This window comes from Ascochyta rabiei, chromosome 20, assembly GCF_004011695.2.
Source record: "Ascochyta rabiei chromosome 20, complete sequence".
Taxonomy (NCBI): Eukaryota; Fungi; Ascomycota; class Dothideomycetes; order Pleosporales; family Didymellaceae; genus Ascochyta; species Ascochyta rabiei.
Window position 1 is genome coordinate 1076512 of NC_082424.1, and position 14857 is coordinate 1091368.

The 14857-nt window shown below is 42.2% G+C and overlaps 1 protein-coding gene across 1 annotated transcript, besides 22 other annotated features; it reads right to left on the reverse strand.

Annotated features, from left to right (window-relative positions):
• Positions 1-574: 574 nt before the first annotated feature.
• Positions 575-578: a direct repeat.
• Positions 579-789: a long terminal repeat.
• Positions 579-10271: a mobile genetic element.
• Positions 584-4068: a mobile genetic element.
• Positions 3264-3376: a mobile genetic element.
• Positions 4050-5933: a mobile genetic element.
• Positions 5934-6702: a mobile genetic element.
• Positions 6646-6856: a mobile genetic element.
• Positions 6857-6929: a tandem repeat.
• Positions 6931-7217: a mobile genetic element.
• Positions 7218-9540: a mobile genetic element.
• Positions 8364-8410: a tandem repeat.
• Positions 8605-8628: a tandem repeat.
• Positions 9089-9197: a tandem repeat.
• Positions 9541-9594: a tandem repeat.
• Positions 9595-10265: a mobile genetic element.
• Positions 10061-10271: a long terminal repeat.
• Positions 10272-10275: a direct repeat.
• Positions 10276-11402: 1127 nt separating this feature from the next.
• Positions 11403-14353, reverse strand: EKO05_0010792 (uncharacterized protein; the record flags this gene model as incomplete). The annotated part of the gene is made up of 2 exons (XM_059637848.1): positions 11403-11669; positions 11717-14353. The coding sequence occupies 2 exons, from the start codon at positions 14351-14353 to the stop codon at positions 11403-11405; spliced, it is 2904 nt and encodes a 967-aa protein (XP_059493831.1).
• Positions 11560-11594: a tandem repeat.
• Positions 11749-11880: a mobile genetic element.
• Positions 11752-11893: a tandem repeat.
• Positions 12744-12821: a tandem repeat.
• Positions 14354-14857: the final 504 nt, after the last annotated feature.

Here is a 14857-nt window from a genome sequence, read left to right on the forward strand (position 1 = left end):
GTACGAGCTCCGTCGATGGCTCTTATGGCGATTTTTGAGTCTCGAAGCAACACGCAGAGATCCAATGCCTGTCTGGCACTCTTCTTGCGGGGAGATGTCTGAAGTGCGAGGGAGGACAGCTTGGTCGTGTCTGCTATGCGGAGAAGCGCCCCGGCTCGCGTGGACCATCCGACCTCGGTTCGATTGGCAGATCGCGCTATCGCGAATCCGGCATGCCGAGCTGTGGGGAAAGCTTTCCAGCTCTCGATCGAGGACGAGTTCTCATATCGTTGCTGCAGGTCGAGTCTACTCTAGTGGTAGGTACAAGTTGTGGGTGAGTCGTATAGTAGCTAGTCATTAAGCGCTATATATTAACATTTTTATTGCTTTAGCAGGAACAATTTGCCAGTAGCAACGCTTCCGTTAGCCCAGATACAGTTCTTGCGTCAACCCCATTATAACCTACTCTACTTATTCCTAATACCATCAGCGTCAGCCGCGTGTCAGGACAACGACATAGTATCAAAATCTCAAACAGCACCCTCTTCTCCCTAAGACCTATCCTAAACAATATCTACCACACTACTACTACTATTATAATATCTGTCAGGCGCTAGGCCCGGAGGTACCTCTGCCTGTCTTGGCGAGCTACCATAGGGCTAGTCAGCCTAGACTATATAAAGGTGTTAGAGGTTATTACTAATACTCTAGCAATTAGTCTTGTTACTATACACTACGTACCTTAATACACCTACTATCCTCTTTAACCCTATCCTCTCTTATAATTACTTTGTATACTTTTTATATTCTAATTACTCTTATATTATAATTAAAGATAGACCTAAGCTACTATAAGTCTTAAACTAAATTATCTAGGCTTACTATCTTTAGAGAGGGACTAAGACAACCTACCTACAGGAGAGCTAGTAGAGTATAAGGTAACACCTCCCTCTATAGATAAGGAGATACCTTAATAGACACTAAGTATCTATAGTGCCTTAAGAGGATCTGTAGGCCCTCTAGGTAGTACACCTTACTTTAGAATTTGTATCTGTAGGGTAGCTTTAGCTAGAGAAGGCTAGAATAGCCTAGAAGTAGGTAATTAATAACAGGAGTTAGAAAACTTGCGTAAATAGTTATAAGAGATAAAAGACTAAGAGGAACTTTCTTTTTTTTATAAACTTAGACGCAAATATAACAAAGGAGATCTAGTAATAATCCTATCCTTCTAAAAAGTACTAAAAGAAGTAGAGAAACTATAATCTTCCCTATTTAAAAACTTTTTATAACCTAAACCTTTATAGAAGTATATAAAGCATAACTACGCTAAATATAACTATTAGAAGAAAGATTATAAGAGATACTTCCTCTAATCTCTAGTTAATTTCTTTATAGAGGAATAAAAGATTAACTTTAGTATAAGGTACCTCTTAGAGAACCTAAAGATGTTATAGTAGGCCTACTGCATAACTAACTACTATAATTAGCTAACCTAGGAACTAACATAGTAAGAGCTAAAAAGAATTATACTAGATACCCTTAGAATACTAGCTAAATATAAGTAAGTAGTGTATAAATTCTTAAAGTGATATAAGTAGTAGAAATCTTAGTCTCCTACAGATCTGCTAGACTTTATATGTCTACTATAGGAGGAACTAGGCAACTTATATATACTAGAGCTTTAAGTTCTAGAATATATTACTATACTACTCTCTAGTATATAAAAGAACTTATTCCTTATCTTCTATAATTAAAGGAATATAATCCTAAAGGTAGAGGAATAAGCTAATATTATTAACTAGAGACTAGGCTAGTATAGCTAACAGCTACCTAAGAAGACTCTAGCTAAGGGTAAGACAACTAATAAAGGACTACAGAAGCACTAATTTAGTAACTCTAGGTTAGAAGGGAATATAAAAACCCTAAAAAAGTTATTTAAGTCTAAGAAGTTCTGTAAGGAGCTAGTAAAAGGTAAAAAGGGCTAAGACAGGCTATATAAGGCCTAAAACGCATGCCTTAAGTATAGAGAAACTAGTTACTACTACCCTAACTGCCTAAAGCTAAAGTTAAATTAGAAAGATCCTGCTCTAGATAAGTTAGGAAAAGACAAGGGGCCTAAGACCTAATCTCCTCTCTTATAGCCTATATTAAATTATCTAAGAAAAAGAAGAAGAATATCTCTCTTTATAAGGTATTATATCTAGAATATATATACCTACTTACAGTTATAGCATCTATAGGCAACGTAGAGAATATAGAAGCCTTAATAGATAGAGGGTTACAACTAAACTTAATCTTAGTTCTCCTAGTAAAGGAGCAGGATCTAGAGGTTACACTATTAAATAAAATAGTAGCTAAAGGTGTAGGCAGAGTAGAATTGCCTATCTATAGAGTAACTACAGCAGAAGTATCTATTATTAACTCCTGTAGAAGACAGGAGGTCTAATAGATACCTTTTATAGTTATAGACCTATAAAGGTATAAGATATACCTTAGATTACCCTAAATTAACTAGATAAACCCTAAGCTAAGCTATTTAAGCTAGCGTATGCTCTTCTAAGGGAAGAAGTATAGGGACTCTCCTAAACTAGAAAAGATAGTATTAGAAGATGCTAAAGAGTTTAAACGCACTATAAGAAGTCTCTTAGCAGACGTTTATATATATATAGTAAACTTAGTAGGTATATATAACCTAATATCTGCTAAAAGAGGCCTAATTTTAGAAGTGTATTACAAATATGCGTACTTAGGATTAGAGGATAATGCTTAGGTCCTACTAGAGTATAGAGAGCATAACCTAGTAATTAATATTGTAGAAGGAGCTACTTCCCTCTACTAACTATTATATAGGCTATCTACAACAGAATTAGAGATACTAAGGAAGTATCTAGCAGAATATCTATAACGTGGCTAGATATAACACTTAAGGTTGCTAGTAGAAGCGCCTATTCTCTTTTTAAAGAAGAAAAACAGTAACCTATAACTATGTGTAGACTATAGAGGTCTAAATAAGATAATAGTTAAAAACTACTATCTATTACTACTAATTATAGAGTTACTAGAATAACTAGTGTAAGCTAAGTTCTATACTAAACTAGATGTACGTAAGGTATATTACTATATCTAAATTAAGGAAGGGGATAAGTAGAAGACTGCTTTTTAAACTAGGTATAGACATTTTAAGTATACAGTAATGCTGTTTAGACTTATAAATACTCCTACCTAATTTTAGGCCTATATAAATAAGGCACTAATAGGATTAGTTAATATAACTTATATTATATATCTAGACAACATATTAGTATACTCTAAGACAGAGGAAGACTATATTAGACATGTTAAGAAGGTCTTAGAGAGGCTTTATAAAGCAAACCTCTATATATACTTAGATAAGTGTAAATAGTACTGTTAATGTATAGAGTACCTTAGATATATAGTCTTACCTAAAGGGGTAAGTATTAACCTAGACAGGGTTAAAATAATCTAAGAATAGCTAATCCTGCGTATAGTTTATAATATCTAAGTATTTATAGGCTTTATAAACTACTATTAGAGGTTTATTACAGGGTTTTCTAAATTAGCCTTGCTATTAACCTAATTAACCTAGAAAGGGCTAAATTTGGCTAAATCTAGTTAAGTAATAAGGAAGGAGGAGAGTTAGCCTCTTAAGCTAAGTAAAGAATCCCTATAAGCTTTCTAGAATATAAAGAATTTATTTATTAATATACCTATCTTAGTTTATTTTATACCTAGGAGACAGACTAGGATAGAAGTAGATGCCTCTAGAGGCGCTATTTTAGGAATCCTTAGTTAATTAGTCCCTAGAGAGGGGAAGCTAGCCTAATAGAGGCCTGTAGACTTCTATTTAAAGAAGTTAATCTAAGTAGAGTATAACTATAATACTTATAACTAGGAACTTCTTATAATTATCTAGAGCCTACAGTATTAGCAAAGATACTTAGATAGTACCTTCTTTAAGATCTTAACAGATTACTAAAACCTAAAATAGTTTATAGAGATAAAGGTTCTTAGCTATTAGTAAGTAAGGGCATACTTAGTGTTATCTAAGTTTAATTTTATAATTACTTAACGTATTTAACAGGTAAGTTGGCTACACAGGTAAGTTAGCCACTCTGCTAAGACTACACTAACATTCTACTCTATTATAGCTTACATTAGCCTATATTAGCATTGTTTATAGTAGTACAGTATATAATATTATTTAGTAACACCTTCTTTAGGCTTTTTACACGTGCGTAAGTTATACCCTACGTTATAGCACTTTTTACAGCATCTTTAGGTTACCTTACCTCCTTTAACACATACTTACTTTCATACCTTCTTACTATTACTACACGCCTTAAACTTAGTTAGAGTAGTTAATTAAAGGCCTTCCTTAGCTGTTAGGACTCCCTCCTGCTATAACTGCTTTCTTTTATGCAATTTACGTTGCGTAGCAGCCTTATTTACTGCTTAAAGCCTAGTAATCTCCCTTTAAGCTAACACTAGCTTATGCGCTACTATAGCTGCGCCTTTAGCAAGCTTTTTAAAGGCCTTAACTATTAAAGTTAGTAAGCTGCTTGCATGCCTTTAAATCCTCTCTTAAACTAGCGTTAATTGCGACCCTAATTGCAGGGTAGTGCTTAGGGTTTAGGACTGCTAGGGCTTATCTTCTATAGTAGGTAGTGGTAGAGTACGTAGGCAGACATTAAGACCTATTATAACCTGTTCTAGGTTAAAGGGGACTATTCTAGCGCCTTAGAAGCCTCCTTAGATATTGCTAGAAGTAAATGTCTCCTTATAGGCGTCTATAAAGTATAGTAGGAACTTAGTTTTAGTAATATAAGTAATATAGTTGTATATAAGATTCTTAGCTTAGTGCCTATATACCTTCTTTAGAGGGGTAAAACAACCTACATCTAGTAGTAATAAGAGGTAAGATAAGTGTAGAGGCATATACAGTATAATAATCTTTACTTCCTTACAGTATTATTAGAAGTTAAGGGAGTTATAGCTCTTATAGCTATTAATAAGGAGCAGCTAGTGTACTTCTTAGGTGCGCGTCTTTGTATAGGCATTAAAGTGCTTTAACTAGTCTAGACTAAGCTTGTTAGTAGTCTATCTGTTCTTAGAGACTCTAATAACCTAGTTATAGGGCAGGTTGTCCTCTTTATACTAGGTAGAGAGGTAGTTACAGCCTTTAAAGATAATAAAGGGTAGAATAGCCTACCCTGTGCCATTAATGCCCTATATAACTATTGTCTACTCTTAATTACCCTACTGCACTACCTTTAGCTGTCCTTAACACTCTAAACCTGTAACAACTACTCCTGCAGATATCTAGCCTATTATAAAGCCTGTCTTATTAAAGTTATATATATTATTATCCTAGATACTATACTTAGCTTTAACATTTACTATAAGTCTAAACTAGCCTTATATAATCTCTAGATCCTTATAGAGGGCTCTCTTATAGTTGTACTTACAATTAAACTTTACTTTAAGGTTAGGGCAGCGCTTAACAAATATATTAGGCTAGTTTATGCTAACATAGCCTATATTATGCTTAGTACGTAAAGAATTAGCTATATTAGCTATAGTAGCTAGCTAAGGGGCAAATCCTTATGCATCTAGCTTAAGAATGTACTTAGTAATTACATCCTCCTTAGTCTAATCTATATTCTATTAACTTAGTATATAATTAGCTTATGTAGGTTATCCTATATATTAATTGCGTAGTGTACTGTAAGGCGTGTTATATATAGCTACAGCGCGTTATATAGTAAGGTTTGCGTCTTATTTAAGTGCCTAGAGTGTAAGCTGTATTACAGCCTCTTTTAAGGGCGTAGGTTTATGTTGTTGTTAAGTTATTGCGTTATAAGGTAGAATGTTGGTATAGTCTTAGCAGAGTGGCCGACTTGCCTGTGTAGCCGACTTACCTGTTAAATATGTTATTACCTAGGGTCTATAAACCCTATAGATAGACCCTTACAGCATTCTAATTATATAAGAGAGGTATAAGACCTCTTATAAAAGTATAATAAGGCTTTTATATAACTACTTTAGGAGATCCTAACTAGGAGGAACCCTAATACTCCCCTAGTAGCAGCTATAACCCTTTGTTTATCTATAAAAGAAGGAAAGGATATAAGGGATCTTAAAAGAGAAGAGTTAAGAGAGAACAGTTATATAGAGCTAATAACAGACTTAGACAATATAGACAAACTCTCTAGCACTAAAAAAGAGTTAAGCAACGTTAAAATAGGATAAAATAACCTAGAAAAAGACAATATAGCTAAGGAGAAGCGTATTTTACTTATAAGGCTAAAAGATAAAGTATAAGTAATTAAAGAACGTTATAATAACCTAATGTTAGGACACTTTAGAGCACAAAGGACCTTAGAGAAGATTTAGCGCAGATATACCTAGAAGGGCATTACTAAGGATGTATCTAACTACTACTACAACTGCTTAGTATATAGGAGATTAACTACTACTTAATATAAACTGTACAGGTTATTATAACCTTTACTAGTGCTAAGCTAACTATAGAAGGACGTAATAATAGATTTTATTACAGAATTACCCTCTAGTAAGGTAGCTAGGCTAGTGTATAACTCTATACTAGTAGTAGTATATAAATTAACTAAATTATTACACTACATACTAGCTAGGGCTAATTAGGATAGAAAAGACCTAGCACACGCCTAGATTAGAGAAATTTGTTACGATCCACAGAACACGGGAAGGATGCAAGCCAATTACAGTGCATGGGGCACAGTAAGTACAACAAGTCATCAGGCTCAGCGTAAGCAAACATGACAGCGTCAACACTCGGCAAGAAGCCGAGAATCACGTGATATGATCAGGCTTGGCATGATCAGTACGATCAGTGATCAGTGTAATCAGTGATCAGTGTGATCAGTGATCAGTACGATCAGTGATCAGTGTGATCAGAGGATCCTCAACACTGATCAGCCTGCATCACCACCACTATCATTAAAGTATATAGTTAAGTAGGAACACAACCCTTATAGTTCGTGTTTAACCTTATTAATCAAGTTTGTCTTTAGAATCTTAACCTGCGCTCGAACTAGACAGTCTACTCTGTACTATTCAGTGCACCCTATCTTCACAAGCTTTGCTTAGTTGATAACCCCAACCGATCCACCAGTACTCATCCCCAAGAACCAATAGAATCAGTGCTTACGGTCTTTGACTAAAGTACGACTTCAACAAAATTATCTGTTTACACAGCGCGCCAGCACAAATTATTTAAGATTAGGGGCTGCTAATAAACTTAAAGACGTAGGAAACCTTTAACTACTATTTAAACTTAAGACAAGTCTTAATATTAGCCTATTACCCCTAGACAGATAGCTAAACAGAAAGGTAAAATTAGACTTTTAAACAGTACTTATATTACTACTATACTCTAAAATAAGATAATTAGGCCCTATAGATTTTAATTACAGAATTTATATATAATAATAGTATTTACGTATCTATAAATGTAACACCTTTCTAAGCCTGTTATAGTATAGATCTAAGGAGCATAGATTAGCCTACTTTAGTATTAAAAGGTAGAAAATCTCCCCTTACAAAGGAATTAGCTGCTAGAGTTATTACCTTATAGGCTACCTGTAAAGTAAATATAGAAAAGTTAAATAAGTATTAAAAGAAACACTTAGATAAGAAACAACTACTAGTACCCTTTAAAGTAGGCGACAAAGTACTAGTCTCTAGTAAGAACATTAGGATAGTACGCCTAAAAAAGAAGCTAGACTAGAAATACCTAGGACCTAGGACTATTATAGCCTAGATTAGCCCTAGTGTATATAGAGTAGACCTGCTAGAAATAAAAGAGATCTATCTAGTATTCTATGCGTTACTACTAGACCTAGACATACTAAGAAGTTAACTCCTAATTATATAGGAATAAATATAAAAACCTATAGTTAAAGGGGAAGAGAAGGTGTAGAATATAGAAAAAGTCCTTAATAGAAGGTAATTAGCTAATAGACAGTAGGAATACCTTATTAAGTAGGACAGATTCCCTAACTTAGAAAATTCCTAGGAAATTAGCACAAATCTTTCTAAAGAAGCGCTAAAATAATACTAGAAAATAATAAAGTAACTACTTAGACTGCGTAATAAGACGTTAAGGTTAAAGTCTAAAAAAGAGGGGGACTAAAAAGGCTAAATACCTTTACTTAATTATAATTCTTCCCTATAGGGGTTTTTTAATTAATAAGTATTTAATAGTTTACGCTAAGGGAAAATATAACCCTACCTTACCCTAAAAAATACAGACTAGCTAAAGTAGACATCTTTTAGCCTATTATAGCTATTTCTAATATAAAGAGATAAAGAAAGTTATGTACTATATTATATAGTTATAATTATAAGTAAATATAGAAGAATTAGTATAGAAGAACACCTTCCTAGTATTATTTAGACTATCTAAGAGTGTAATACACCTAATTACTATATTATCCTAAAACTATCTACTAACTACAAACTTAGGTATTATTAATCTAAACCTTCTATTATAGGGAATATCTATTAACTATAACTACTACTATAGGTATAAGTAGTAGCCTTACAACTACTATAAGGCTTCTTAGCAGCAGCAGCGGCGGCAGCAGCGTTGGCAGCGGCCTGTTTAGCAGCCTCCTATTCCTCTTACTTCTTCTAGAATTAACTAAGGGTCTTTCTAGTGCCTGTAATCTGGTACTTTAACTATATAAGAAGTTAGATATTATTAAAATAGGTTAAAACATGCTATAATACCTTCTTATAGGGGGTAATAGGCGCGTCTAGATTAGATTGGCCACTACTCTCCTCTAACATCTTCTTCTGCTTTATCTTAGCCTTAACAGCACTAGCCTTAGATTAATCTTACTTCTTAATATAGATACTAGACAAGGTTAACTTATATATGTAAGTGTTGCTATTATAGAGTATAAGTAGCTCTTTCTATAGTAAATAGTTCCTATAAAGGTTAGATTATGCTATAATAAGCTAAAAAGAGACAGAACATACTCTTAAATTATACCTAGTAATAAGCTAGCCTAGTTAACAATAGACTTACCTATTTTAGTCTTCTTATTAATAGATATAGGCGTAGTAGTAGTAGATGTTATAGGGGTAGTCTTAACACTAGCTGTATTAACAATAGCAGTATAAGTAGTAGTAACTAGGTAGTAACTAGAGTAAAGGCGCGCTATATTGCTAGAAAGCCTTAAATAGCTGTTAGTGTACTTATTAGGGCCCTAAACATGTTAAAAGATGCTAAAATAAGCTAAAAGGAGATAAAACACGTACTAATAGGTAATTCTTATTACTATTATAACACTCTCTATAGTAGTAGGCCTAGGTGTCCCTATAACGCAGGCTACCCTATAAAGCTAGGTTAGTAGAGAAACAACAGTCCCTATAGACATTACTATTAGTAATATAGTAGAGATAGAGCATACAGCACTACTTAGTAGTCCTACTATTCTTAGCAATGTTAATCTTGTAGTAAGCAGGCATTAACGTAACAGCTATAGCAAATAGTAGTTAGTAATAGTTAGTAATAGTTAGTAGTAAGTAGTAGTAGTTAGGAATAGTCTAAAAAGGTTACTAAGGCGTATTGTGCAGTGCTATCTGCTAAAACGTATTAGAACGTGCTAGAAAGACCTAGAAAATCCCTTAGCTATCCTTACAAAAGTACTAGACAGAATAGGTTAGTACTTACTAAAATAAAGTAGGATATAGTAGTAACTAATAAAACTAGGGGTATAGATAGCTTATATGCTGCTAGCTACCTAGTTAGAGCTTTAGCCTGCGCAAACAGCTACCTAGACCCTAGAGGTAAAGTAAGAGGTAAGAGAGGATTTCTGTTTAACTTTTACTAGGTAAAGGCAGAATTAGTATTAAGCCCTATCTAGCCTTATAAGGTGTCTAAAATGCCTAAACCTAGTTAGAATTAGCTATAACAGGATAGACAGAGTAAACATGTCTAAAGCTAGGCTAAAATAATACAGTATTACTAATTATACTATTATTTAAGCTAAACAATCTAAAGAAGGGAGGCATTATTAGGCGCTAGGCCTAGAGGTACCTCTGCCTGTCTTAGCGAGCTACTATAGGGCTAGTTAGCCCAGACTATATAAAGGTGTTAGAGGTTATTACTAATACTCTAGTAATTAGTCTTGTTACTACACACTACGTACCTCAATACACCTGCTATCCTCTTTAACCCTATCCTCTCTTATAATCGCTTTGTACACTCTTTACAATATCTCTATAGTATAAGCTCCCTCTATTATATACCTTTAGATCTAGTATACAGTAAAGTAGCTAATAATCTTATTTATTATCACTAAGCGTTATTTATTCTGCTACTTTGCTTAGAAGGGTAGAGTACAGTAGGTTAGTAGTTAGATTGCAACCTACCGTCTTAAACAGCACCCTCTTCTCCCTAAGACCTATCCTAACTAATCTCTACTACACTACTATTATTATAATATCTCTATAGTACAAGCTACCTCTATTATATACCTTTAGATCTAGTATACAGTAAAGCAGCTAACAATCTTATTTATTAGCACTAAGCGTCATTTATCCTACTACTTTGCTTAGAAAGGCAGAGCATAGTGGGTTAGTGGTGTAGTAAGGAAATAGCAGTATTAATTATAGCTGTATTAATAATAAGCGTTATAGAGATGAGGGAGACTATCCTGTTTTATTATGTTACATTAATGGGTATGTTAATGTAGGGAATTAAACGAGTCTGATAAGCTTTATTGCGGCTGTGGTGTTGAGCTGGTTAAGTGTGCGTGCAGGTAACAGGACATAGTGTGTAAGTAACAGGACATAGCGTGCAGGTAACAGGACATAGCGTATAGGTAACATGATATAGCATGCAGGTAACATAATAGGGCGTGCAGGTAACAGGATATAGTGTGTAAGTAACAGGACATAGCGTGCAGGTAATAGGATAGGGCGTGCAGGTAACAGGATAGGGCGTGCAGGTAACAGGACATAGCGTGTAGGTAACAGGACAGGACATGGCGTGCAGGATTCGGTGCTGCATTCGAGCGTGCTCAGCTAGCTTGTATGTATCAAAGTCGTACAACCACCCCCAACACCAGCACCTGCGCGCCTGCGTGACGACAAGGCTAGCTCATCTCATCTCGTCCCGGAACTCCTCTCTATACATCCGTTGTGCGCCCCGCTACATCCCATCCATCCCATCCCTACTGTACTCCTCCGGGTGCAAAAGCAGCGGCACAAGGAAACGTGGTAATAGAAATTAGCGCACCAGATGGAAGAGGCTCGATATGATACAGAAAAAGGAAAAAGTGCAGGCCGCAGACAAGCGACGAGCGACGAGCGATGGTGCTGTCCGCTCCGCAGAGAAGATCTTCAGACGCCTACCACATGTCATCGTCTCCACTCTTGTCCGAGTCCGGCGGAGCGTGTCCCTGCGTCACCGGCTGTCCGAGATAGTTGGAGCTGTTCGAGACGCTGTAGCCCCCGCCGTTCACGCTGTGCTGTGAGTGGTGGCTGTCACGGGGACTCTGGCCGTACTTGTTGTGCTGTTGCTGTTGGTAGCCGTTGTGTTGTCCGGCGTTTTCCTGCTGGGTGTACACGCTGGGCCACTCGCTCGACTTGTCTGGTTGGTCCTGTTGCTGCTGTTGCTATGTGTTGTTAGCCGAGTTCAGACACGTGCCTGGGTGTTGCTTACCTGCTGGTACCGCTGATACTGGGAGAACTCTTCAGGCTGCTGCTGTTGCGGTTGTTGCGGCTGTTGCGGCTGTTGTTGCTGTTGCTGTTGTTGCTGTTGCTGCTGCTGCTGCTGCTGCTGCTGCTGCTGCTGCTGCTGCTGCTGCTGCTGTTGCTGCTGTTGCTCCTTCTTCTGCTGGGCTACAGCCAGCTTTGCCTGTTTCGAGTTGCCAATCTGTATCTGCGGGTGCATCTGCTGTACCTTGGCAAGGTACGAGTACATGAAGTTACTGAGCAGGACCTGGGAGTAGAGCTCCCGACGGGGGTTCGCAAGCTTGATGTGCGCCATGCGGTAGATGGCGCGCTCCTCAAGGATAGAAAAGCGGGTCCAGTTGTAGTCGATGTCGGGCTTGAGGATGCGTGGTGGCGGCTCGGGAGACAGCCCACGCGACGCGTTCTTCTTGTGACTCGACTCCTTCTCGCCCTTTTTCTTGCCACCACCGAAGATGGAAGAGAGCAGACCGGGCTCCTTTTCTTTCTTGTCGCCCGAGGCCTTTCGGAGACTCTCCTTCTTTCGCTCCTCTTCTAGCTTGACGCTCTCGCGGTCCAGCACAACACTCTCTCGACCACGGTTGCCGCTCTGCATGGAGGATTGCAGCAGGTCCAGCCGGGTGTCGTCGGCCTTGTCCTGTGGCTTGCTGAGCTTGTTCTTGACCTTCTTGGCCGCTTCCTTCTCGCGGTCTTCCTTCTCCTTGTCCTTCTTGTCGGTGCCGACTAGCCAGCCCCAGCTCGTCTTCCTGGGCGCCTCCTCTTTCTTGTCCTTTGACTTTTTGTCCTTTTTGTCGTCTGGCACCGGCAAGCTGGGAATGATGGATAGGTTGTCGACCCGTGTGCTGTGGTTGCCGGGGATGGGCGAGGGGTGCTGGGTCAGGTCGTCGAGAGACTGCTGTGGCTTGATGGGAGAGTTTTGAGCCGCCTGCGCATGTTTGTTCTGTCGAGTCGACGGAGACTGCCGCGGTGGCTGGGGCTGGCTTCTGGGTCCACCAGGTTGCTGCTGCTGCTGCTGTTGCTGTTGTGGCTGTTGTGGCTGCGGTTGTGCGTGCTGAGCGTGTCTCTGCTGTGGCTGCGGGGGTTGGCGTGAGGTGGTGCGCTCGGGGAGTTGGTACGGCTGCTTTCGCTCCGGCTCCTGCGGCGGAGGGGTCTCGATGATCTGGGGCACGGGCGATGCGAGCTGGGGCTGGGGTGCGTTGTAGCCGGGCAGGAAGGCGCTCGTGCGGCCGTTGGAGGCTATCCTCGAGTGGAAAGCCTTGGGCTGCGGCGGCTTGGGCTCCTCTTGGCCACGCCCAGCCGAGTGTGGGGGTGTCGTAGGGTCCGCCGAGGCGGGGGTTTGCGGCTCGTCCTCGGTGGGGGACGGCCTCCGGCTGGGTCGGGAGAAGTTGGAGGGCTCAAAGGCGGCGTGGATGGGCTCGGACTGGACTCGGTTCAGGTGGGGCAGCTTGGGCAGCTCGGGCACGTCTGGGTGTGTGGGCGAAGTGGCGGGGGAGTCGTCGGTGTCGGTGTCGGGGTTGCGGCTGACGAGGCGTCTCGAGAGCGGGACGCGGCCCTGGGTGCGCAGACTGCCTCGCCTGTAGGTGGTGCGGGTGGAGCGTTTGAGGGTGCCGAGGCCGGCGGCGATGCCGCCTGGGATGATGGGGGCGTCGCCGTCGAGCGACTCGGGGGTGGGGCTCCTGGACATGCTCGTGCGTCTGACGGTGGCGGCCGGGTGCTCGACAATGTGCTCGAGCTCCTGCAGGTTGGAGAGGGCGCGGCTGGGCTGGGTGCCGGAGCGCTTCCTCTCCAGACGCTCGGCGCCGTCCTTGTAGCCCGAGCCCGTGTCGATCTGGCGGGACAGCATCGACTTCTTGCGGCGCAGGCCGGCGGCGGTGGAGTCTTGGCGGGCCATGGGGCCATCCGGGGACAGGGACGAGGCCAGGTCGCCGGAGCGGCGGCGGATGGTGTGCACCTTTTCCTCGATGAAGGTCTTGAACTCCTTGGGGGCCAGCTCGGGGTGCAGGCGGGCGGGGACCCAGAACAGCTGGTTGGCGTGGTCGTCGTCGTCGGCGGACAGGGCGGGCGGGGAGACGGGGGGCGAGGGGTACGAGGGGAACGAGGGCAGGTCCGGGTCGGCGCTGTGGACGTCCATGGACATGCGGCGGATGGCCTGCAGGTTGCTGAGCTCCTGGGCGAGGCCGGCGGGGCTCGACTCGTAGTCCAGGCCGTTGAGGGGGAACGGCTGGGCGGCGGCGTCGGCGTCGGCGGAGCGGGAGAGCGGGGGGGACATTGTGGCGGCGGGCCGGGGGCTCGTCGAGGGCATCGAGGGCATCGAGGGCGGCGAGGGTGAGGGCGAGGGCGCGGAGGGTGTGGACGAGGGCGGAGGTGCGGCGCTGTCGGGGAGCAGCTGGGGACGTAGGGGCGACTTGGCGGGCGGGGCCAGGGCGTTGAAGGGGTCGAAGGGGGCGTGGATGGTGTCGCTCAGGGCGTCGGGCAGGAAGCTGAGGGGCCGCGAGGAGCGCTTGGGGCTATCGGCGTCGCTGTCGCCGCCGTAGAGGTCGCCTATGGCCTCTGTGACGTGGTGGTTGTCATCGCTGATGGAGAGGTGCGGGACGTGGCCGCGGCGCATCTGGTACACGCGCTCGAGCTCTCGCGCGCGGTCCTGGGCGAGTGCTTGTGCCTGCGGGGAGGGCGGAGGGGACGTCAGCTCAGCTCGTGCGCCTGAACAGGAGACAGAAGACGGGCGCAGACGGACACTGGACAGCAGCAGACGGCGAGCAGACGGCGAGCAGACGGCGAGCAGACGGCGGGCAGACGGCGAGCAGACGGCAAGACCGACGGCAAGACCGACGGCCAGGCCAGCACACGGCAAGACCGACGGCCAGCACACGGCACGACCGACTGTCCAGCACACGGCACTGACCGACTGTCCAGCAGCACACGGCACGACCGACTGTCCAGCAGCACACGGCACGACCGACTGACTGTCCAGCAGGGCCGGGGGCCGGGGCGCTGCAGCGAGCGGCAAGGGGGTCAGGCCGCGACAGCAGCAGGGCCGACGTCTGTTTCACCGCCCGGCTGGCTGCACGCCCACTGGCTGCACGGGAGGGCACTCACCATGTTGGCTGCGCGA